Source organism: Gopherus flavomarginatus, chromosome 1 (genome assembly GCF_025201925.1).
Source record: "Gopherus flavomarginatus isolate rGopFla2 chromosome 1, rGopFla2.mat.asm, whole genome shotgun sequence".
Classification (NCBI taxonomy): Eukaryota; Metazoa; Chordata; order Testudines; family Testudinidae; genus Gopherus; species Gopherus flavomarginatus.
In genome coordinates, this window is record NC_066617.1 from 358,220,407 (window position 1) to 358,243,950 (window position 23,544).

General features: G+C 50.4%; 2 protein-coding genes across 5 annotated transcripts in view; one reads left to right on the top strand and one right to left on the bottom strand.

Annotated features, from left to right (window-relative positions):
• GDPD4 (glycerophosphodiester phosphodiesterase domain containing 4) overlaps positions 1 to 1,117 on the top strand; it is an 87,452-nt gene extending 86,335 nt beyond the window's left edge. For all 3 annotated transcript variants that reach the window (XM_050941358.1, XM_050941349.1, XM_050941366.1), the window contains one exon: positions 586 to 1,117. In XM_050941358.1, coding sequence (XP_050797315.1) covers positions 586 to 617 — 32 coding nt within the window. In that variant the 3' untranslated portion in view covers positions 618 to 1,117. The remainder of the gene's footprint in view (positions 1 to 585) is intronic.
• Positions 1,118 to 7,901: 6,784 nt separating this feature from the next.
• MYO7A (myosin VIIA) overlaps positions 7,902 to 23,544 on the bottom strand; it is a 185,600-nt gene continuing 169,957 nt past the window's right edge. For both annotated transcript variants that reach the window (XM_050930288.1, XM_050930279.1), the window contains 8 exons: positions 21,177 to 21,290; positions 19,134 to 19,221; positions 17,770 to 17,876; positions 15,436 to 15,621; positions 14,491 to 14,607; positions 13,260 to 13,343; positions 10,810 to 10,929; positions 7,902 to 9,234 (listed from right to left, as the gene is read on the bottom strand). In XM_050930288.1, coding sequence (XP_050786245.1) covers positions 9,142 to 9,234; positions 10,810 to 10,929; positions 13,260 to 13,343; positions 14,491 to 14,607; positions 15,436 to 15,621; positions 17,770 to 17,876; positions 19,134 to 19,221; positions 21,177 to 21,290 — 909 coding nt within the window. In that variant the 3' untranslated portion in view covers positions 7,902 to 9,141. The remainder of the gene's footprint in view (positions 9,235 to 10,809; positions 10,930 to 13,259; positions 13,344 to 14,490; positions 14,608 to 15,435; positions 15,622 to 17,769; positions 17,877 to 19,133; positions 19,222 to 21,176; positions 21,291 to 23,544) is intronic.

Here is a 23,544-nt window from a genome sequence, read left to right on the forward strand (position 1 = left end):
GTCAGGAAATGGGAAAAGTTTTGGTTAGCTCATCCACACTGCACCTACTGTACTCTACTAGTTACAGGTACATCTAATACTATACACCAAAAAGCACCTGATTCAAAGCTCATTTACACCAATTTTATTGCACTGTAACTCCTGTGATTTTGATGGCGTTACATCAGCGAAAACCTGATGTTAACTGAGAGCAGGCACAGGCCGAGTGCATGTAATGTGGCTGTGCTCACATTACAGCTCGGTGAAACATTCACAGCTTAGCTGAATGCCCCAGACTGCCAGGAGCTTGGGATGGGAGGAGCTGGGCTTTGTAAGGTCTCAGCCAAACCAGCAAACTTTTGACACCTCAGACTAGCAAGGTTTTTTGCAGCCTCATTTGTCTTTCAAGCCCTGAAATGAAAACAAAATCATGTGGCCTTGAAAACCTGGGTACAACTTACTGACTAAAATAATCCCCTGGGACACGCAGGAGAAAACATTGAGTTGTTTTCAATGCCCACTGCTGATTGACCTGGGACCGGTAAACGAGTCACCCACCCATGTCCGTGGATGGTTTCTGTGGTTCAACAAGTCTCCTCTTTTCAGAGCTCAATGATCTGCCGACTGTTGTGGCCTGAGAGAGCCAGGCCAGTGGTGTGGTGCTGAGGTCCAACTTGTCATCTGGAGAACAGCCCGCCTCAGACAGGAGAGGAGCTATGGCACCATACAGACACTGAATTGGGACCAAGCTGGAGAAGCCAGGTGCCGCTGTGCTGTTAGCTGAGCTGGCTCAGTAAGGAGGCCTGTTGGTCAGGGCACTGCTTGTACATGACTGTGGCAGTGGAATTCGGTTGAGCCTGAAGGGCCTTTTAACTCCGTGATTTCATGCAGAGGGCAGCTAGTCTCTGGGACTCAGCTTGATGGCTGCGAAGTGCCCCTCCCTTCAGAAATGCCTAAGACTCCTTCCATAGGCCTCTCCCCAGTGGGAGGCTCCAGGGCCTGTTTGGGAAGGTGGCTGGATGGGCGAGCAGCTGTAGCGGCCGGCTGTCGACAGATATGAGGAAGGACCCTTCCAGCGGAACTGAGTCTGTCTCTGCGATCGCTGGCCTTTAACACTGGGAGAGTCACCTGGAACGCACCCTTTAATAAGTGGATTTAAAGCTGCTGTTGGTTTAAGTATTTTTGTATGGAAGAAATAAAACCCACCTGCAGAGAGAACATCGGTCGGGCTCAGTGAGTTCACAGGGAAGGCAGGGTGGGGGGGGACGACAGTATGTCGAAAAGGGCAAGTCTTGCCCCCTTCTCAGCAGTGAGGGAGGCCTGGAGCCAAGGGCACCACAGGAGAGCTGGGGGGAGAACCTTGCTCCTTACATAAGGAACACTGTGACTGGGTGGTGGAATAACGGGCCTGACCCAAGGTCCATTGGAGTCAATGGGACACTTTGATCTCACGGGGCTGGGGCTCTGGCTCAGCCCCAGCCACAACACCTGGCTCCACTAGCCCATCCCTGCTGCAGAGCTAGGAGCCAGGAGCGCTGGGGTACCAGCACTGGCTGGGAAAGGCTCTGCTGCCACTTTGCCGCGCACACACTCCCCTTACTCAGCCCAGGGAGAGAGAGCAGCAGAGACTGCGAACCTACAGCCAGCAGCCAGACACCCCGTTACATGTAACAATGAGAAACGGGTGTGTAAATCTCCTAGGCAGTTTACATTGGGAGGCTGGCCTCCAAGGCACAGTAACTGCTGCACACTGACTGTCTGTTCAGTTGCCTGCATTTTACACACAGTATGGCACTGTCGTTCTTTCTTTCACTGAGGCTCAGTCCCAGGTCATAGAGTCCCGTATTTCTCACAGCCTATGCAGAGCACACACAAGGTTGCTCATGAGTGGTGCATAGCCCCCGCCCCCCTGCTCGGGCAAGCTAGCCCCTTGCCCTGCCCCTTGTGTCTGAGACCCCTGGAGCCTCCACCCCCACAGCTGGAGCCCCACCCCCCCGAGCGGCAGGAGGCACTCTGGCCCATCCGCCGGCCAGCCCCTTACAGCCTCTCTGACCAACCCAACTCCTGGGCTGCCAGCCAGCCTGACCCTCTGGCTGCCCCAGCCCGCCAGCCGGCCACCCAGGCTGCTGGCAGGCCCAAGCTCCAGGTCACTGGCTGGAGCTGAGCCCCCGCTGGCTTCAGGGGAGCGAGGGAGGGGCCTCTGGGTAGAGCATAAGCGGGACCACGGCCTGGCCTATGATACCTGTGGGCCATGGGGTGGTGCAAGGATCTAGCCCATGCTATCCTTCCAAGGTGCATCACCCCTGCCATGGTGGGGATTGGGGGGGTGGGGGGTTGGTCTCCTTGTCAATCTCAGCAGAGAGGCCAGGAAAGGTAGGCATGGTGGCTGGTTGTGGGTTTAGTGCATTGGGAACTGGACCACTCCATAGCACTTGCCTTTCCTTTAATGGGTTCTGTTGTATGGGAATCACTCCCTCTCTGTCGTTCCTCTTTAGAAGGCACTTTATAACTGTGCCCGCCTCACCTTTTTAAAATCCAGATTGCTGATGGCACATGATGGGAAGGGCTAAATGCAGCTTTGCAATAATCTGATGAGCTTTGTGCACATTTCCCAGGTTTAAGCCATACTCGTGCATTTGAACATATGATGATACATTTTGTAAACTGTAATTGCTATTTTAAATAAATTTTAGCTCACACAGTCTGGGGCGGTTGCACTCCAAGTCAGCAGCTGTTTCACATACAAGCCGCAGATTAGGAGGAAAACATGGCGATACGTTATGGGCCCCCAACCTTATGCTCCACATGCAATCCCTGACTAGCTGCATGTTACTGCTAAATAAAACTGCCAGCACTGAGTGTCAATATTATTATTGCTATTTTGGCATCAATCATTAGGTTTCGGATTCAACACTCAGTTGAGCTGAATGGAGTATAGCGCTGTGCTATAGTTTCAGGCCTGGCTAGCTACACAGGGGAATTTTTCTTTGCCTCGCTAACAGCTAGAAATTTTTTAAAAAACCAAAACTATCAGTATCTATAGAACCAGATGGAGCCAAAGGACCTGTACTATGGCATACAAGTAAATACCAGCTCAGTTTTCAGGAGGGCAGCAAATTGGTAATTGTGCTGGTTGTAAATGATGCCCAGAAGCCAAGGGGGTAAGTGCTGGATTTATTTTTATAGCGATCAGCATTCACCACATCAACACAGCTTTTATTTTGGCAGAGTAAGGCCCAACGAGACTGTTAAGCTCATTGATGGTAGTTTGACCTCCTGCTCCGCACAGGCCATAGAGATTCACCCTGTAGTACTTCCTGGGTCAAGCCCACAACCTAGGGCTGAGTTAGCGCATAGCATTTAGAAAGCCATCTAAGCAGGGCTTAAGTGCCAGCACATCCACCACAGCCCTTTGTAATCTGTTCCAATGGTTAATCAGCCTCTGGGATGCTGGAAGCCCATGTGCCAGCTCATGCCAAGACCCCTAGGCCTTACTGAACAATGCATAGCTGGAAACCAGTCTGGCTTACCTGTATGTTAACATCTATTTTAACAATGCTATGTTGCTAAGAATATAAGTATTTAGAGTTGATGACGTGACTGTAGGAGGCTGCACGCCTTGGTCTCACGTATAACATCGCAGTCCGTGGTATAAAGTGATACAGAGTGTTTGCATTGTAAATCTCTGTAATTGTGTAACTCAGGGATGGGCAAACTATGGCCTGTGGGCCGCATCTGGCCTGTGAGGGTTTGGATCCAGCCTGCAGGATTGCCAGACCCTGCACCGCTTCCAGAAGCGTCCGGCACCTCATCCCTGTGGCTCCTGGGGACCAGGGGTCAGAGGGCTCCGCATGCTGCCCTCACCTGCAGGTACCTCCCGCCCCCCCATAGCTGCCATTGACTGGGAATGGAGAACTGCAGCCAATGGGAGCTTCGGAGGAGGTACCCGCTGGTGAGGGCAGCGCGCAGAGCCCTCTGCCCCCACTTCCCCCAGGAGCTGAGGGGACGTGGTGCTGGTCGCTTCCAGGAGCGGCACGGGGCTAAGGCAGGCAGGGAGCCTGCCATAGCTCCACTGCATGCCACTGCCACCCTGGAACCGCTCAAGGTAAGCAGCACTGGGCCTGAGCCCGCACCCTGAACCTGCTGCCCTGAGCCCCCTGCCACACCCCGCACCCCTCCTGCACCCCAACTCCCTGTCCTAAGCCCCCTCCTGCTCCCCACACCCCCCAACCCCTTGCTCTGAGCCCCTTCCTGCACACCACACCCCCTCCCACATCCCGCACTCCCTCCCGCACCCCTGCCCCAGCCCTACATTCATGGCCCTGCATGCAATTTCCCCACCCAGAGGTGGCCCTTGGGCCAAAAAGTTTGCCCAAGCATTAATCAGTATAACGGGCTGGTCCTGCACACAAGAAGGCCCATTGCAACCAAACAAGCCATCGGGAAACATAAGAGGACAAAGACTTTGTTGCACCGACATATGTTCCATCAGTTTGAACTCTGGGGGAAAGGAATTAAAAATGCCTCAAGTAACAGCATGCTGAGGGGCCGGGGTTGGGGGTGAGGGGGAACGAAGATTTCTAAGCATTTTACAACAGCATCTATTACCCTCTGAAATCCAAGAGAGACTGTAACTCATTTGTGTGTATATGTTTGCCTGCTTTACCTGTGCACGTAATTATTAATTCAGGAAAAGAAACGAGCATTAATTATTATAGGATGTTGTGAAGGCCAAAACTATAACAGGGTTAAAAAAAGAACTAGATAAGTTCAAGGCAGATAGGTCCATGAGTGGCTATTAGCCAGGATGGGCAGGGATGCAACTCTCTATGCCCTGGATGTCCTCAGCCTCTGATTGCCAGATGCTGGCAGTGGATGAATCACTTGATAATTGCCTATTCTGTTCATTCCCTCTGAAGCACCTGGCATTGGCTACTGCTGGAAGACAGGATACTGGCCTAGATGGACCATTGGTCTGATGCAGTATGGCTGTTCTTAAGTTGTCTTTGATGAGAGCACTGGGATGCCACTAACCTGAGATAAGGGACTGGTCCTATGGGACTGGGAGTACCCGGAATAGTGTTGTGTAAGGGACCATGGATCGCAAAGGCAGGCTTGCTTTGGGGGCGAGATAACCCAGAGTGCCCAAGCGGCCCGTTCATGACTCCATGCTAAGGCTGTTGAGGAGTTCACACTTGTTACTTGGTGAACTCTAAGCAGAGAACTCATAACCAACTGGGGGCTCGTGTCTTGACAGTCTGCCCTAAGGTGGCACCCATGTTCGTGATCCCCTCTAGACAGCTTGACAACCTCAGTGTTAAAAATGTGCACTTTACGTCTAGGCTGAATGTGTCCAGTGTTAGCTTCCAGCCACTGGCTCTTGTTTCGGGTTTGTCTGGTAGACTGACGAGCTCTCTACTCTCAGATTTCTCCATGTATGTACTTACAGACCATGAACAAATCACCTGGTAGCCATCTCTTCAACGAACTGACCTTCAAAGAGCCTCTCACAAGTCCTTCTATTTGTATTTTTTTTATTAGCGTATTTCACACGGACGTAAGTTTTCATGTTACATTGCATGTGTGAATATAAACAAACAGCCACTAATACACGCAGGGTGTGACACACACACACAAACCCCAAAGGGACTTCTGAGACTGAAACACACACTCAGGCTAATTGCTGCATGGATGGAGTGTGCGCCAGGTTGCTGCTCACATGATCCGCACTGCGTAGAATGAGTAGAGGTGGCACAACTGTGGTAGCATTGAAAACAGTGATCGTCTTTTACGGAGTACAAACTGCTCAAGAGTAATGAACGGCTGGGGCCTACTGCGGCCCACAGAGCAACGGGAAGGGCAAAATAGCAGCAGGCTCACAAGAGAGCAGCAGGTAGCAGAAGGGACACGGGTGAAACACGAACCATTGCTGCTGGGGGTGTAGCTTAAAGGGCCACGAAAGATTGATTTTGGTGACCCAGCAGGCCGAGTTCTGACCCCCATATTGTTTGTATGCCAGTGCAACGCCACTGACATCAGTGGCGTTGCCCCTCATTTACATGGGTGGAAAGTGGCTCAGAACCAGGCCAAAGTTGCATCCTCTGCCTTCAGATGTCTATGTGCAGCCCCTCATGCACATCAAACGCAGGAACAGTGGAACGACAGGGCCCAGTGTCACTATTTTACCCACATATGCTCCTGGGCGGCTTGTGCAGGAGGTAACAATGAAGTTAATTTGTGCACCACTGTGTGTGGAACCTGGTCCTCTGCAAAGTCCAGTTATGGACAGTAAGACAGTGCAAATGTCTTACCCGTGTTCTAGAGTGCTGAGTGAGGCAGAGAGCAGGGGGAAGAGGGAAAGGTCAGAGGAAAACAGTTGCGCATTGGGACAAGCAGCGTGAGAATGCAACACTGATTGTTCTGGACTGGGCTAGTATGAGGTGACTCAAAGGTACTGACCCACCTAAGCACATTTCTGCTGAGATCCACCCAGTGTTAGTGGCACCAGAATCAAAACTCAACCTCAGCCGGGTCTTATAGTCCCAGCTGCTGTCACAGGCCTTTGAGATCATGCCTTTCAAGTGCTGGTTGCTAGGAACCAACCCTACAACATGACTTTAAAGGGAGGATGTGGCTGATGCTGTGAATGAAATTTAGTCGGCCATGCACAACTCCTGTTTGATGCCATGACACCCGAGGTTGGGCTACTGTCCTTTCAGAGCTGCCTGCCCGGGCTTGTTGATGCTGTGCCTGGTGGCAGATCTGACTGACAGGCGGCAGATTTGGGTTGCTAACCAAGGGCATGATCCAAAGCCCATTGAAGTTTATGGAAAGGTTCCCATACAAATGATCTGTTCGACTGAACCATGGAAGCTACAGGCAGAAAAGATCAGTTACGCCACTAATTGTTCCAGTCACTGATGCAGGAGACACCCTCTTGGACTCAAGAGTTCAGGGCAGAATTTTGGGCCAAGCCACCATGTTGAGCAGTGGCCTGGGCCGTGCTGCTATGTATGTGCTAAAGCCCAGTACAGTGAGCCTGGGTGGTTTAGCTGTGGTCATATACACAGCAGTGTAAGGCCTCCTAAAAACACATGGTGACTGTCCTACTCTCAGCTGAAATGCAATGGTGCTAGGAGACGCAGATGAGAGCGAATGCTGGGATCATCTGTCAGGCTGAGGTGGTCATAGCCTGTAATCTCAGGGGCTACGCATTGAACACAGGGACTGGCATCCTCCCACGTTTCTCTGCTTTTCAGTAGCATTCTCCTGCTAGCCCCCAATGAATTAACTTTGCATCAGGAGCTAGGCCTATGTTTATAGCCAGATCCAATTATTCAACCTTCCTTTGCCACAATGGGACAGAGCTAAATTTAAAAATCAGTGATGGAACCGAGCCACAAAGGTCAGTTCCTAGGGGGCTGGCCTGGGCCAAAGTTTTAGGTTAGTCTAGTGCAGAGATGGGAGATGATCCCAGAATTTGGAAGCATCCCAACCCCATCACAGTGTCCCACCTGAAGCAAACCAGAAAATGCAGAGGGTAAATAATAAGCAGCAGCATGACACAGAACACATGCTTGTTACAGCCTAGCAGACAGCAGCGGAAGTGCAGATGATGGGAGGTTTGTCTGCAGCCATGGTTTATTTTTCTTAGGCCATGGCTACACTGGCACTTTACAGCGCTGCAACTTTCGCGCTCAGGGGTGTGAGAAAACACTCCCCTGAGCGCTGCAAGATACAGCGCTGTAAAGCCGCAGTGTAATCAGTGCTGCAGCGCTGGGAGCGCAGCTCCCAGCGCTGCAAGCTACACCCGTAAGGGATGTGGTTTACGTGCAGCGCTGGGAGAGCTCTCTCTCAGTGCTGGTGCTCCGACTACACTCACACTTCAAAGCGCTGCCGCGGCAGCACTACCGCAGCGCTGCCGCAGCAGCGCTTTGAAATTTCAAGTGTAGCCATACCCTTACATACTGGCTCTGTTTTCCCTCTGGATGTCCTGCTATTGTTACAAAGTTGCTGTGGAACAAATACATTCGAGCTATGCTTAATGCTGCACAGAGGGCAAAGCCTGCTGCACCAGGCTTGACTTTCAGAGAAAGGCAACTGCAGCGTACAATCAAACACACAGCACAGAATGGCCTGGCCAACATTTTCCACCTCTCAGGGCCTAAAGCCACATTCAGGCTTCCAGCTAAGAGCCTGATCCTGCCAGATGCATTCTGCGGGTGGAGGGGGCGGGGTCAGCTGTCTTTAGCAGCCTCTTTTCCATGCTGCTGAATAGGGATCTGATGCTGAACTGTAGGCCACCCCTAATTAGAACAGTTTGACCTATGAACACGCAGTCTCATCCTTTTGACAATGGAGCGCTGGGTGTGTGAGCAGTCCTGTTGGGTGAAGCCTTTGGAGTTGTGTGGGGCCTTCCCCAGAGCCAGCCTCCCAGAAGCCGTCATTCTCTTTAAAAAATAAATAAATACAAGAATAAGAAATGAAACCTTTAAATATCTCCATCGTTGTGCGCCCGTCTCCCATCCTCGCTTTGCCATGGTACAGGCTGTTCAATTAGGATTAAGAAGAAACAAACCAACCTCTACTTTAAATGCACTTTTTCCCTCGGCTTTTTTTTTTTAATAGAACAAATGGATTTCTTTTTGTTCTTTTGTAATGTCAAGATACTCGCAGGAGAGTGGATGGGATTTTTCTCTACAATGGAGCAGGGTTAGGTTACTGATCAGCAAATCTCGGATGCCCAGAACTTCTCCAAAGCCCTTAACGGCACCCTGACCACCTCCTCCTTTTTAAAAACGACACTCGTGACTTTTTCCTACAATCCTTTGCAAACTTCAGTCATTTGGTTTGATAGTAAACATCCTGCTGACGTTTCTCTGTTGATCAGTCACTGTCTGTCACCCAGAAAGCTTAGAAGTTTAAAACAGGGCTTACTAGGGAGGAGGGGGGAATTGGAGGTCAGCATCACAGATAGTCGTCCTCGCTGGAAGGGGATATGGGACTTGAGCCCTCAAGATCAGAGTCGGATGAGCTTTCTGAAGGAGTCCGGATCATCTTCCACATCTGGGCAGAAAAGGTTCTGCCCCAGCTGCAGGGATATCCCACAGGCCTCAGCTGGTGAATTAGCTCCATGGCCACCTGCCAATGGCTTCTTTCAGTTCACTTGCTGCTGCCCTTTGCACTCCTCTGTTTGCTCATGGCTGTTAACATCTGACTGATGTATGAGGTCAAGAGGTCATCCATCTTGTAGCCCTGGTAGGAAGTTATGAGACATCAGCCACATCACCCAGACAGCCTAACTGCCAGTTGCTGGATCATGTCCCTTGAATGCCTTCGGTGTAAACTACTACCAGGCTTATCAACAACCCTCTTCCTCCCCACCACAAAAGCCTTGAACCTTGCCTGGTAGAGGTCTAGCCCTTTGATAAGAACCAGGGGACAGTCAGTCAATGAAAAGATGGCAAGTTTGAAACCAATACAAGGAAATACTTTTTCACACACGCCTAACCTGACTGTGGAAAACTCTGTCACAGGAAATTGTTGTGGCCAAGAACTCAGCCAGGTTCAAGAAGGGTTTTGATAATTATATGGATATCAAGAATCTCTGGAGTAATTGTAATTAATGGCAATAAATGTTGGAAGGGATATTAAACCTCATGCTTCAGTGCTTAAGTTAATCTGTACCTGTAGAGATCAGAGTCAGACCTCATGTGCAAGCAGATTACCCCACATCAGTCTACACTGGGGTTCTTTCATCTTCCTGTGTAGCAGCTGGTGCTGGCTATGATTGGAGACAAGATACTGAACTAGACAGATTCAGTCTGGCAAATCCTCTGCTCCGATGGGAGTGGAGAGCTAAAAACCGGACTGTGATGCTCTCGTGTCACCCAGAGTGAGCCATTACAGAGTATCACTGACTCTGGTTCACTATGGGATGGTGGGCAGAGAAGCTTGGTATTGGATTTAAGACTTTAACTAAGCCCCCAGCATGTCTGCTCTGAGCTGCATGCTAGTCATTTCCAGAGTGCGCAGCGCCAGATTGCTACAGTGGTGATTCTACCTGTTTGGCTTGCTATAAAGCACCTCAGGCTTTTGATGCACCCCGTGACTAGCCTGGCTGAACATTCAGAGTCCTCACCCACTGACAAGGGACGTCAGTCAGGGTAACAGGCTAAGCCATTACTACTGCCCTGGGCAAAGGTGGAATGGAGTCTATGCACCAATCCTCTGCTGGTGTAAATCGGTGCAGCTCCACTGACACCAGCGGAGCGTTTGGCCCTTGTGAGTACGTAGCACAGCTTATGGCCTCTGTTCCTGCCCTCACATCCAGGAAGCTGATAAGTGAATTTATCTTACACACTTGGCCACCTCACTTGCCTTCTCCCCATCAATCCATCTTGGGATTTTGTTCAACATCCCAGGCCTCTGAGCAGCTTTAAACAGCTGTTGTTTCCTTTTCAATCAGCCTGCTCCAGAAACCTGCCCCCCTCTTCCAAAATGCAGAATTACTTCCAAAACTGCCCCTGCCTGAAGCCTGATTCAGTCCTGCACCAGTAACAGCCGTGCTAGACCCAGTGATGTCTTAGCCTTAGCTTGCAGGGCTGGGAAGGGGAACTCCATGCAGGGGACATGTTTAGTGAGCTCACTAACTCTGCTGTTGTTCCATTCCAAAACCCGTTGGCCCAGACGCTCAGACACAGGCAACGTGACACGAAAAGAGGATCTGAATCCTGGGTGCAGCTTTGGAGATTCAGCCTTCAGTTCATTTCCTCCCCACCCTTGCTCTCTGTGCTCAGTGACTGACTGAGAACCCTGAACTCCCCTTACCAGCGACGTTTCACAGAGCAGTTTGCTTCCCCGCACCAGGTTGCCAATGGTTATGTGAAAGTACGTGTTGCCGCTGCTCCAGTTGGAGATCTTGGTGAAGGGATGAGTCGTGAGAATATCCTAAGAGGCGCAGAAGGGCAGTTAGATACTTGGAACATGTGCTGAATCCCCAGCTGCTCACCCCTCATTTCCCTCTGGGCTTCCCGCCCCAACAAACCAAACACATTTCCTGAGGTGAAATTATCCCACCAGCCCCTGTTCTCACCCCCAGAAACCGAGAGCTCAGAGTTGGAGAGACCAGTGGGGTTTCTTGCCTTTTTCCTATAACCCACAGTCGCTGTTGGAGACAGGCCCGAGGAATAGAGGAACCATGGGTCTGAGCCACTAGGCAATTCTTATGCACTTAGGTAGGAGGACATCTAAGGTCGGCCCCTCTCTGGATCTGAACCACAGCTCACCGACAACGATGAAGGACTCGGAAAGGAACTGGTGCATTATTCAGGCTAGGTTTCCATGTCCCAAGCAATGGTGCTCCAAAGCCAGAGGTAGGCAAACTACGGCCCGTGGGCCACATCTGACCCACAGGAACGTCCTGCCTGACTCCTGAGCTCCCAGCAGGGGAAGCTAGCCCTTGGCCCCACCCCCGCAGCCTCAACTTGCTCTGGGCGGCTGGCTACGGCACGGGGCGGTTGGATGGGGTGGAGGTTAGGGATGATGGTGATCAGGGGACAGGGAATGGCTGGATGGGGCAGAAGTTCTGGGGGGGGCGGTCAAGGGACGGGGAAAAGGAGGTGCTGGATAGGCATGGGAATCCTGGGGGGGCTGTCAGGAGGCAGGGGTGTGGATAGAGGTCAGGGCAGTCAGGGGACAGGGAGCAGGCAGGGTTGGATAAGGGGTGTGGTTCTCCTGGGGCAGTTAGGGGTGGGGGTGTGGATAGGGGTCAGGGCAATCAGGGGACAGGAAGCAGGCAGGGTTGGATAAAGGGTGTGGTTTGGGGGGCAGTTAGGGGTGGGGGTGTGGATAGGGGTAAGGGCAGTCAGGGGACAGGGAGCAGGGTGGGTTGGATAAGGCGTGTGGTTCTGGGGGGCAGTTAGGGGTGGGGGTGTGGCTAGGGTAAGGGCAGTCAGGGGACAGGGAGCAGGGTGGGTTGGATAGAGAGCATGGGTGTCCTGGAGGTCCAGTGAGGGGGCGGGAAGTGGGAGGGGACGGATGGGGGTGGGGGCCAGGTTCTTTGGAGATGCACAGCCTTCCCTACCCAGCCCTCCATACAGTTTCACAACCCTGATGTGGCGCTCAGGCCAAAAAGTTTGCCCACCCCTGTCCTAAGCCTTTTGCTCTGGGAAGACTGTTCCCCAGCATAATGCAGCTCAGCCTCTGGAAGCTCTTCCTGCTATTCCACTTATATTGACCATGTTTCATTGCATCCCGTCGGGCCTAACTGTAGCCCCTGGTGCCACCCTAAACAATCCCCTGCCTCGCTGTTTACAATCGCCAGCTGTCGGCTGTGTCTCCCTTCCTCATCATTTAGCCAGGCAGGCTACGCACTCCTGTGATTTGTGTACCTAACACCACTTTCCATGAAATGTAAGAGCCATTTCGCTAGAGTGACCATATTTCCTAAAGTAAAAACAGAATGGCCGGGGGCTTGCCCAAGCCGCCCCCCTGCCTGCAGGGCTCGTTTGCTCTTCCCCAAACAGGACAAAAGGCCTGTTTTTGTCAAAAAAGTCAGAATGGCCAGCACAGAGCTTCAAAAGGGGCCTGTCCCAGCCAAAATGGGATGTATGCTCACCCTACATTTTGCACACGGGGCTAGCTGGGGCTGGGCCGTGTGCAGCTGTTGGCAGGCACAAAAGCACAAGGTAGAGGGAACTGCCTCTGCACCAGGAGAGAGTTTGCACACGATCGCTGCAATCTTTGCAGTCAGGAGAGCAAACCACTGCAAGGGGAGCAGGGAAAGGGGTGAGAGAGGAGGAGCAGTAGCTCTTCCCTCTGTCACACTAGCCAGCTGAGCACATGGGGTATCATGCTGCAGCACTCACAGGGATATTGCACATCAGGGAGGTCCAAGCAGGATCGTGCCTCTGCACCCTCATAATGGACTCATGGGTGCAAATCTGGCCCATGGCACTTGCAGTGCAAATGATGACAGGAGCAGTGTGCCCCACCCTGTGTCAGCGTGTACCTTTCAGACACCCTGGAGTCACAACCAAAGTGTTCAGAACTTCAGACTTCCACCCAAGTCGCCCGATTTTCCAAGGTGCTGAGTGCCTGCAGCTTCTGCCAACCTCACAAGAGCAGAGGAACTCGGTACCTTTGAGAATCAGGCCCTTTATTTAGATGCCTAATGTTACCCCCACCCGCAGTTCGTTAATGTTAGCCCTGGGAGGGGCATGGCCCCATTGCACGTGGTGGAGCTTTCTGCAGATAGTAATTGGTGGCGTCTGGCTTACCTTCGTTTTGGGATCTATGAGGCTGACTCCGTGCTTGTTGATGGCAATTAAAAGGATCTCTGGGTAATTTGGCTCGGTAGTTTGCTGTTAGAAATGAGACGAAGCAGTCACATGACTCCTGGCGAGAATCCCGCGGCATTTTAGCTTGCTCACGGGTTACTGTTTAGTTTATCCTTTTAAGGAAGCTCAAAATAAATCAAGGCCTCTTCACTGCTATGGTAACAGCCATCCAGCTAATGATGAGGCTCCCCACCCCTGCCCCAAACACCTGGTGACTTTAATGAGTACGTGATTGGCGACTTTAAAGTTCCTTCTTTTCCATTTCTTTCCCCACAGTTTGCCAATGGAAACAGCTGGTAGGGGAGCCATCCTGCCTGTGGACTGGGTGAGCTAGGGCGTAGTGGGAAGCCCCAGGTGGCCCTTCCCTCCTAAGATCACTTCTTCTTGATGCATGGACTCTCCTGACCTTAGTACCTCTGGTCTGAAGGAATCCTGGGTCAACTGCACCATTTCCATTTGCTCAGCCTACCTTTGGCTTAGGTTCCTTAGTGCTGGTCAGAGATGCTAGGCAGACAGTTCTGGAGACTCAGGGCCAGATCCTCAAAGGTATAGAGGCACCTAACTCCCAAAGGCAGTAAATACCTTTGAGACTCTGGGTCTCAGTCCTACAGCCCAGAACGAAGAAGGGCAGTGGCAATGCAGGCTTCCCCACACACCCAGCCGTTCTGCCTCCACCTCATCCAGGAAGAACCAAGTCAAGCAGTAGGAAGCAAGGTCTTGTGGCTAGGACAATGAACCCGAACTTGGGAGATCTGCGATCCATTTCTGGCTCATCCGTCGACTCCTTGGCTGACTGTAGGCAAGTCGCTTAAAGCAGAACGTTCAAAAGCTCTTACGTAGCTTAGGAGCCAAGTCCCACTGAAACTCTCACTCTACCCTGTGCCTCAGTTCCCCATCTGTAAAATGGCAATAGTAGCACTGCCCTCCCTCACCAAGGACAGATCCACACATGAGTGGAAGGTCCTCAGACAATGATGAGTACCATGGAAATACCTAATTAGAGGGAGTGAGCTGGTGAACGAGTCTACGTGGCCCAGGCAGGGGTCACCAAACAGCCATCAGTTCTTCCCTTTAGAATTCCTTATACTCTGTCAGGGGGAGGAACTGTGAGAACCAACCATTTCCCAGGGTCCCTGCTCCTGCAAGGTGAGCCACACAATGAAATCTGTACCTTCACTTCAAAGAAGGCTGATCCAAACGTAGGCCACTTGAAGACAATCTTTAGGAAGGCAAGCTTGGCTTCTTCTCTTGTTTTGCCTGCATGCTTATTGAAATACGCCACAATGGACTGCAAAGGACAACATGACATTACTGAAGGGCTTGCCAGACCACCTGGGAACTAGGTCATTTGAATACAAAGAGCATCATGACACACAGATGTCATGTTATTCCTGCCACAAAACATCAGACTTTGCTGTCCTGTTTTAACAGAAATCCACCATGCCCTCTCCTGCGCATTAGCTATTGTGTCAGTGTAGGAGCCTGAAAAGACCTTATACATTATTTTTCCATCTTCCAGCCAGTACAGGTTTGAATATATCCACAGGTGCTTTCTCCAGTGTGAGGCAGGACAGACTTGTAGTTAATGCACTGGGCTAGCGCATGGAAGATCTGGATTCAATTTCCAGCTTTGATACTGACTCCTTGTGTCATCTGGAACAAGTCATTTAATCTCTCTGTGCCTTGGTTCTCCACACCTAAAACAGGGATAATCAATCTTTGCTTCCTTTGTCCGTCTTGAATGTAAGCTCTGTAGGACCGGGACTGTCTCTTACCATGCTCTTACACACTGCCCTGCCAAATGAGACCCTGATCTTTGCTGGGTCCTAAGCACTGCTATAATAGTAATAGCTACCTATGGTGTAAGTGTAACCTACTAGTGTGCGTGTGTTACCAGTCTGACTCTGTGCATGGTTGGCAGAGCACAGAGTGTGTTCTAGCCCCACCTAGAGAGGTTTAGCTCAAACTGCTTATATTCATGCTTTTAAGTCTGGAGGTCCCCCATTCAGTCCCTCCTGTGTTGGATAGGATAGTAGCTGTCACATGCTTATTGAGACGCTATACCCGCAGCACCATTCTCCAAGCCTGGCTCGGTGTTATCAAGGCCATTCCTTACCCTTTTCCAGTCGTCTGGAGAGAGCTGCCGGAGAAGATCCTGAGGCACCAGCTCCTTCAGAAGCTTGGGGATGCTGGGGAAGTAGGACTTGTCATCCTCAAACTTCACCCTGTAGATTAGAGCTGCTAGCTGTAAGACCTCTTCCCGGGTACACTTGTGGTAGCCACGCAGGTACTTTGGTAATTCCTGCAAACGAAAGCATTTCACAAGGTAACGGGGGAGGCCACAAACATCCAGGTTCTCAAAGATGTCCTTTTGTCCTCAGAGACAGAGACTGTTTGAATGGCAGTACCCAACCGTCCCAAAACAAATGCCAAGTAGACGCTGGCTAACGGAAATCTAGCAGGTTGGCAGCTATAGAAGGAAGTTGCTTGAAAGCCAGCTGTGCTAGTGCAGTGATCTTTGGTCTTTTCCATCCCACAACCCAACCCCCGCCTGGTACCCCCACTTAGCTGGGACCCCTTTCCCCTTCAGAAACACTGGAAGGGCCCAGTGGTTGGTGGCCCTGGGGATGGGGGTTGCGAAGCCCAGACCGAGACACTTGGCACTACTGCAGCCAGGGATCAGGGTTTGATAAAACAGGGGCTCTCCTGATTGCTGCCCCATGTTTGAAATGAACCTAAGTCTAACAGCTTTGGGGATTTGAGTGAAAACACGAATCTTAGCGATGGATCTTGGGTAAAATACTGGATCTGCAGAACCTGAGCCTCGGTGAAGCCGGATCTGAACCTGAAGCTTGATGTCATGATTGGCCCAAAATGAGGGGAACTGAAACCTGCTCCTGAACTACAACCCCACAGGAACTGTGGATAAGCTGGAATCAGGTTCTGAGGCATCAGGCAGGCAGGCTCATCCCCAATGAGTCTTCCCCTCTGCACTGCTGGTGGCAGAGAGAATGCAGCTGAGGCCTCTCCCTGCTTTATTTTACATGTTTGTTTCTTCCTTCAATCACCCCCGACCCTTCTGCCCTCTCACCATGTGAGTAACAGCCAGTTCCTTGAGGTGTAACTTGCAGCACCATTTACCTCTTACAATCTTACAGATCTCTTCTATGGCTGCCATCTCAGCAAGAACTAAGTGCTTCCCAGGTAAATTCAACCTATATGGGGAATTCCCCAAGGGAATGGCATTTGCTGCTGTTCACCCCTCTCTAGTTATGGAGGAACTGCCTGGGAACTGCAATATTTTTCTGAAATCATCATTGTGATGAGGCGGGCAGAAATGTTTTGTTAAAGCACCAGCTCTGGATTAGTTTGGCCAACACTAGATGCTCATCTCTCAGCCAGACCACTTTGACCAAGGCCATTTTAGCTCACACACTAACACACTTTGTCACTTGTGTTGGCCCAGAGGAACTCAGCTGTTGAGGGGGATCATTTGGAATCTAATGGGTTTTTCTTCTTTTCAAATCAAGCTTCCCTTTTAAGCCATATAACCAGGGCCAGCTCTAGAGTTTTCGCCGTCTCAAGGAGCACGCCGAATTGCCGCCGTGGACGGCAGGGGCAGTCCGTGTGCCCTTCGGGCGGCAGGTGCGTTTCCATGGTGGCGGCAGCTTCTATGTTTAGCTGAAGCCGCCGCGGACAGCTAAACATAGAAGCTGCCACTGAATTGCCGCTGCCACGGAAATGCACCTGCTGCCCTAAGGGCATAGGGACTGCCCCCGCTGTCTGCGGCGGCAATTCGACGCACTGCTTGGAGGCAAAACAACAGGGACTGCCACCCCTTGCAGAATGTCACCCCAAGCACCAGCTTGGAATGCTGGTGCCTGGAGCCGGCCCTGCATATAACCTCGAGAATGATTTTAAAAGTACCCCTCATCTGTCAACAAGACCACATATGACATAATCAGCAGGAGGCATGTTCGTGTTTGAACAACCATTTTATTGAGAATGACAGTAATCAATAGTGTGTGCATGTGAATTTCACGCTTGAAAGTAGCTGGCTAGACAGCCCAGCAGAACAGAGACCTCTCTTTAGCTGCAGAACAAGTACAGCAGCTGTGTGGCATTCTGCCCTATCTCTGCCACTCAAACCTGACTTGAGCAGATCACCTTGACATGAAAGAGATGAAAAATCTCTGGGGCTATTCAGAGTGCGGCTTGTCTGCTGAGAAGAGGGCTAATTAGTGCCTCTGACCTATGGTTTTATGATATTGACACCCACTCAAGAGGTGCTGGACTAAGACCTCCAGTCCTCCTAACAGCCAGCACATGGAAACCTCTATTTGTCACTACTGGTGTGAGCTATTGATGTAGAAGGAGGAAGCCTTTTTATCCCCTTACTAGTTCCCTGAGTCCCCCAGACTTCCCCCAGTATTGTAAACTCATGGAGTACCTGATAATAGTGGAAGATGGAGTCTGCCATTGAATCCTTCCCAGGGAGGGTGTTTGTCCACAGTTTTTTCATGAAGAACACTTGGTAGGTGAGAGAAGGCACTATACCTGCAAAAAGCAATCTGTTCAGCATTGACGAGGCTTGTAACAAATGCTTCAACCACTAGATGGAAACCTGTATAAAAGAGATGCTCACTCCTTGGAGCAATTCACAGTCCTTGCTGCAGGAGGTTCAGGGATGAAATAGCAAGTGTTCAAGCCATGGCTGAAGAGCATTGGCTACAGAGTGGCTGCCTGCATTGCTCTATGAACGCTTAAGTTAGTGGTCCTCAGCCTTTCACTTAAATAAGCAGGATGGATTTAATTTCATAGCAACAGCAATACAATGTATTGTGGGAGTTTCTGGAAAATTACTTGAGGTCAGTTAGGGGAGCTGCATTTCAGCTAGCAAAGCAATGCTAAAACCTCAGAAAGTTTCTACATTTGCCAAAGTCGGGACAGCAACCACAAAACTTCAATCTTCAGGGGAAGTCACTTTTTTAGCAGCAGGGTCTAGTTGATCTCTGCATTGCCAGCCCTTGGCACCTGTGACCTGTATGACCACAGAAGATTCTTGATTCCCTTAATAGCAATAGGAACAGGATTAAAGTGGGTACTGTGAAATTATTGGGAGCCGTCAGGTGGCAATATAAAGTCTTAAGTCCTACAAAGACAATAAATGCCCTCTAACTGATCATATAAGTAGTCAGAGCTTGGAGTATTGCTGGGTGTTGGCTGTTTTGCAGTTCTTTTTAGAAGTTATGGATAGCAAGAGTAAAAGTTTACTCCCTGCCCAAGAATGGATCGTTTCTTAGGTGCAGAGTTGCTGTTGACACGATTTACATGAACACTCAAGACCTAAACATTACACAGTGCCAAACACATTACAGTTGTAGTTTTCATCATGATACGGTAGGTGAGAGGAGCCTTTTAAAAATGATTTCAATGGGCTCTATGCAGAGGCGGCTTTATGTATTTGCCAACCCAAGCATGGCAGTCCGGTGGCCTTCGGCGGCACACCTGCGGACGGTCTGCTGGTCATGCGGATTCGACGGCATTTCTGCGGGTGATCTGCCGGTCCCATGTCTTGGCATGCCTGCCACCGAAATTGCCGCTGAAGCTGTGGGACCGACGGACATCCTGCAGGCATCCCGCCGAAGGCCGCCTGACTACCGCCCTCAAAGCGACCTTGCAGCTTGCTGCCCCAGGCACACACTTGCTGCGCTGGTTGGTGCCTGGAGCCACCCATGGCTCTAAGACACCTCCCTGGCCAGCACTGTACCTGAGAGAGGAAATAGCAGCAAAACAGAAGAATGACGTGATTACCGTCTTTTGCAGGTCTTGCTTTCTTTATCCAGTCTGTAAGATGTCTGACAAAGTCAAAGAAGAAATCTCCTTCTGGGACGCTGATAACCTGTGGAAACACGTCCCGCTGTTAAAACCAACCAAATAAAAGCTAATCAGAGCATTATAGGGGAGAAAAGGCCTATTATGCAGGCTAGCCTAGGCCATCCCCCTGCCATAGGAGGATAATTTTTTCCATTATGTCTTGCAGTGCTTTCCCCAGGTTGGTTTTAAATGTCTCAAGTGGTGAGGCTTCCACAGATCTCACCATGAGAAAGCTATTGCTGGCCTAGCTGTTTCTACTCTGTCCTTCACCTAATTTCATCCAGTTATTCCCAGTTATCTCCTCCTGTTCCACCCTAATCAATTCATCTCCCTTCATCTCTCCATTGCTTCTGGACAGTTCTTGGGTACCACATTTAATCCTTCCTTGTAAATCAGTCTATTCATCAGCGTGATCATCCTCTTGTTCCCCTCTAATAAGTCACTATCAGTCGTGTCCAATATCCCAGGTCCGGCTGGACCAGAGCCATACAGGGAGTGGCTATCAGCTCCCGGCTCCGTGATGCCTTTGTTTATGCAGGTGACAATACCATTGCTCTTTGTTGTTGATCCTGTAAATAATTGCTTCAGTTTACTCTACCCACAAAGCATTTATATACGTCTCTCCTTGGCCATTTGTAGCAGACTATCTGCCTTTTGGATGATTTAACCCGGCAGAGCAGTCAAAAAAGCTAACAAAATGTTAGGAACCATTAGGAAAGGGACATATAATAAGTAAATATTATAATGCAACTATATAAATCTGTGGTAGGCTCACACCTTGAATACTGCGTGCATCTCAAAAAAAGATACATTGGAATTGGAAAAGGTATAGAGAAGGGCAACAAAAATGATAAGGGGTATGGAACAGCTGCCGTATGAGGAGAGATTAATAAGCCTGGGACTTTTCAGCTTGGAAGAGTGACCACAAAGGGAGGATATGATAGAGGTCTATAAAATCATGAATGGTGTGGAGAAAGTGAAGAAGGAAGTGTTATTTACTCCTTCGCATAACACAAGAACCAGGGGTCACGCAATGGAATTAACAGGCAGCAGGTTTAAAACGAACAAAAGGAAGAATTTCTTCACATAATGCGCAGCCAACCTGTGGAACTCTTTGCCAGGGGATGTTGTGAAGGCCAAAACTATAATGGAGCTAAAAAAATAACTACATACATTAATAGAGGATAGGTCCATCAATGGCTACTAGCCAAGATAGGGATGCAACTCCATGCTCTGGGTGTCCCTAGCCTTTGACTGCCAGAAGCTGAGAGCAGATGACAGGGGATTGACCACTTGATGATTGCCCTGTTCTGTTCATTCCCTCTGAAGCACCTGGCATTGGCCACTGTTGGAAGACAGGATACTGGGCTAGATGACCCATTGGTCTGACCCAGTATGGCTGTTCTTGTGTTCTAAAGCAGTCTGAGATGCAACTGGCATGCAAGAGGTTACAGAATTTAAGGGCACTGTCCTGTGATCCTTATGTATGCCAGCACTGCCACAGGAGGCAGGAAGGGGGGGCAGGATCAGGCCCTGAAGCTGTAGAATGGGATCTTCCAAAGCGCTCAGCCTGAATCGAAGTCACTGACTTGGATGGGATTGATGTGAACTGGAGCAGTTAGGCCATCACTGAGTGGTTTGGAAAACCTCATCCTGACAGTATTATGCTGCCAGCTCCCGCAGGGTCCAGTTCTGCAGCCCTCTCATCAACTGTACACGCTCCCATTAGTAACCCCTTTGACTTCAGTGGGATGAGGCTTGTGAGCAGGGGCTGCAGGAATGCCTGGACCTTTGAATAGAATTCTCCAGAGGTCAGATCCAGGGAGAAGCTCAGGAGCAATGGACCAGGTGTGTAAAGTGGCATAGCTCCACCGGCTTCAGCAGAGTGCTGATGATTTACACCAGCTGGGCATGGCGCAGCAAAGGCTCTGAGATGCAGAGCTGCTCAGCCCATGGACGATCGCTTTGTGCGCCACTCACCTTGTCGGAGATTTTGACGAAGAGGCTGAAGCCCTCCGATGACTTCAGCAGCAGTCTGCTGGAGATGTTCTGGCAGAAATCCTTGGCCTTAGTGCTGGACTCCACTTCAAATGCCTGCAAAGAGAGGTGGAACCCACACCTCAGCCACCTCGCTGTTCATTGCCGGGTCACCCTCTCTCATGGGAAACTTAGAGGTGCTTTTTGCAGAGAGGCAGAGCTGTCCTGCTGAGTTACAGCATTGATTCTCTGTGCATTCTTCCTGGTCCCCCCTAGATGCTAACATACCACTGCCATTGTTCAAGGGGAGAAAGGCGAAGCCTAAGATCTTCCTACTTCATCAGCAGGTTCCAGTTCTCTCTTTATTCGGAGCAGCAGTCAGTTCTCGGCTTTTGCTTCTGCGGCCTCAGAGACTCAGGGTGTTCCTGCCTTTCCTCACACTCACTTTTTACCAGTGATGACTGATTTGCGGGCCCCCCTTGAGCCACTTTGGCTCCTGACCTTCAGAGGTGCCGAGCTACTAACAGCTCCCAATGACTTCAGCTGGAGTTGTGGGTGCTCTGCATGCCTGTGAATCAAGCCCAACGTAGGCACCCTACAATCGAGACCCCTCCCTCCCCCAAATCAGTGGAAAGTGGCCCAAATCTGCACAGGACAGGGCTTTGGGGTTTGTTTTTTTGGAGCTTCTGTTGGTTCTCAGGGGGGGAGGAAATGCAGTTACCTTACGCAGTAAGAGGAAGGGAGAGATGCTACACTGGGACTATGCAGAGGACCGAGACGCCCCAGGAGTGCAGACATGATTCTACCCCTGCAGGGCACACCTGCCTCTCGCTGTTCGGGGGTGGAATGACTCCATGTGGCTGGCTGTCCTTTTAAATAGCACAGGCTGCCCCTGGGACCTGATGGCATTCAGAGTGTCATGCCACCGCTGTGCCCATAACCCAGCTGATCATGCAGCCTTTACAGTGCAGATCACCTCGGGTACCTCGGATGGCTAACCCACCTAACATTGAAATCCACACTGTGTCTGCCTTCAGGCTGCCCAAGATGTGTCTGTAAATCATTGTCTGGCTTGTCCCGTGTCACATTTAGACTATGTCTACACTACTGCAGTAAGTCGACCTACACTACGCAACTCCAGCTACGTAAATAACATAGCAGGAGTCGATGTACCTTAGATTGAGTTACCACGAGGTCTACACTGCAGGGGGTGAAAAGGAGAAACTCTCCCGTCGACTTACCATAGTCTTCTGTACAGGGGTCGACTGGAGAGCGATCTGCTGTCAATTTGGCGGGTCTTCACTAGACCTGCTAAATCGACCACCGGTAGATCGATCTCAAGAGCGTCAGTTCCACCTGTAGTATAGACCTGCCCATGGAAAGAGTTCTAAAGAGATAACATCTCAATGCAGCTGCGAAGATCTCCATGACAGACAAGGACAGATGGGGCCATCTTGTCAAAGGGGGGCACCCCCTGATCTCCCCTTGTGCATGCCCAACTTCGCACAAGCAAGCACTCGTGTGCGTATTCATCACCTTCTATCTCTTGTACCCGCCAGCAACAGGGTTTATATGTTCAAATTCACACAAGATTGTGCGTGCATTCTGCAGTACTAAGTGCTAGTGTGCAAGAATGGCACGTGCCAGGAACTGCACACACAAAGCGGCTCATGCATAAATATTCCTATTCATCTCCATAAGCATGCAGGGTGCTTAGCAGGCAATAAAAGATGTGCTGCCTGCTACAAAGAGCTGACAATCTAATTGAGATAAGACCATGAAGGAATGGGATAGACATTTATATGTAGGGGGTCTACTTAAATCATGGAGAAATCAAACACATTTTTCACGGGTTGGTCACAGCATAAATAACAAATTTCGTGGATGTGTTACACATCCACAAAATTTACAATTTATGCCATGACCAATCCATGAAAAATGTGCGATTTCTCCACAGCATTTCTAAGACTGGGGGCCCCTGACACAAAAGGGGGTCACAAGCCTATTGTAGAGGGGGTCGCGGTATTGCCACCCTCACTTCTGCGCTGCTCCTGGTTGCAGTTCTGCCTGAAGCTGGGTGGCGGGAGAGCGGCAGCTCTGATGGCAGTGCCACTGCCAGCAGCAACACAGAAGTAAGGGTGGCAATACCATACCATGTCATCCTTGCTTCCCCGATGCCGCTGGCAGCAGAACTGCCTTCAGAGCTGGGTGCCCAGCCAGCAGCCACTGCTTTCCCCTCTGCCTTCAGATCTGTTGGAAACCAGATTTCATGGGAGAGAACAAATTTCACAGTCCGTGACATGATTTTCATGGATGCCAGTTTGGTAGACCCCTACTTATATGAGGAAAGGTTACATGTTTTCACATTCAC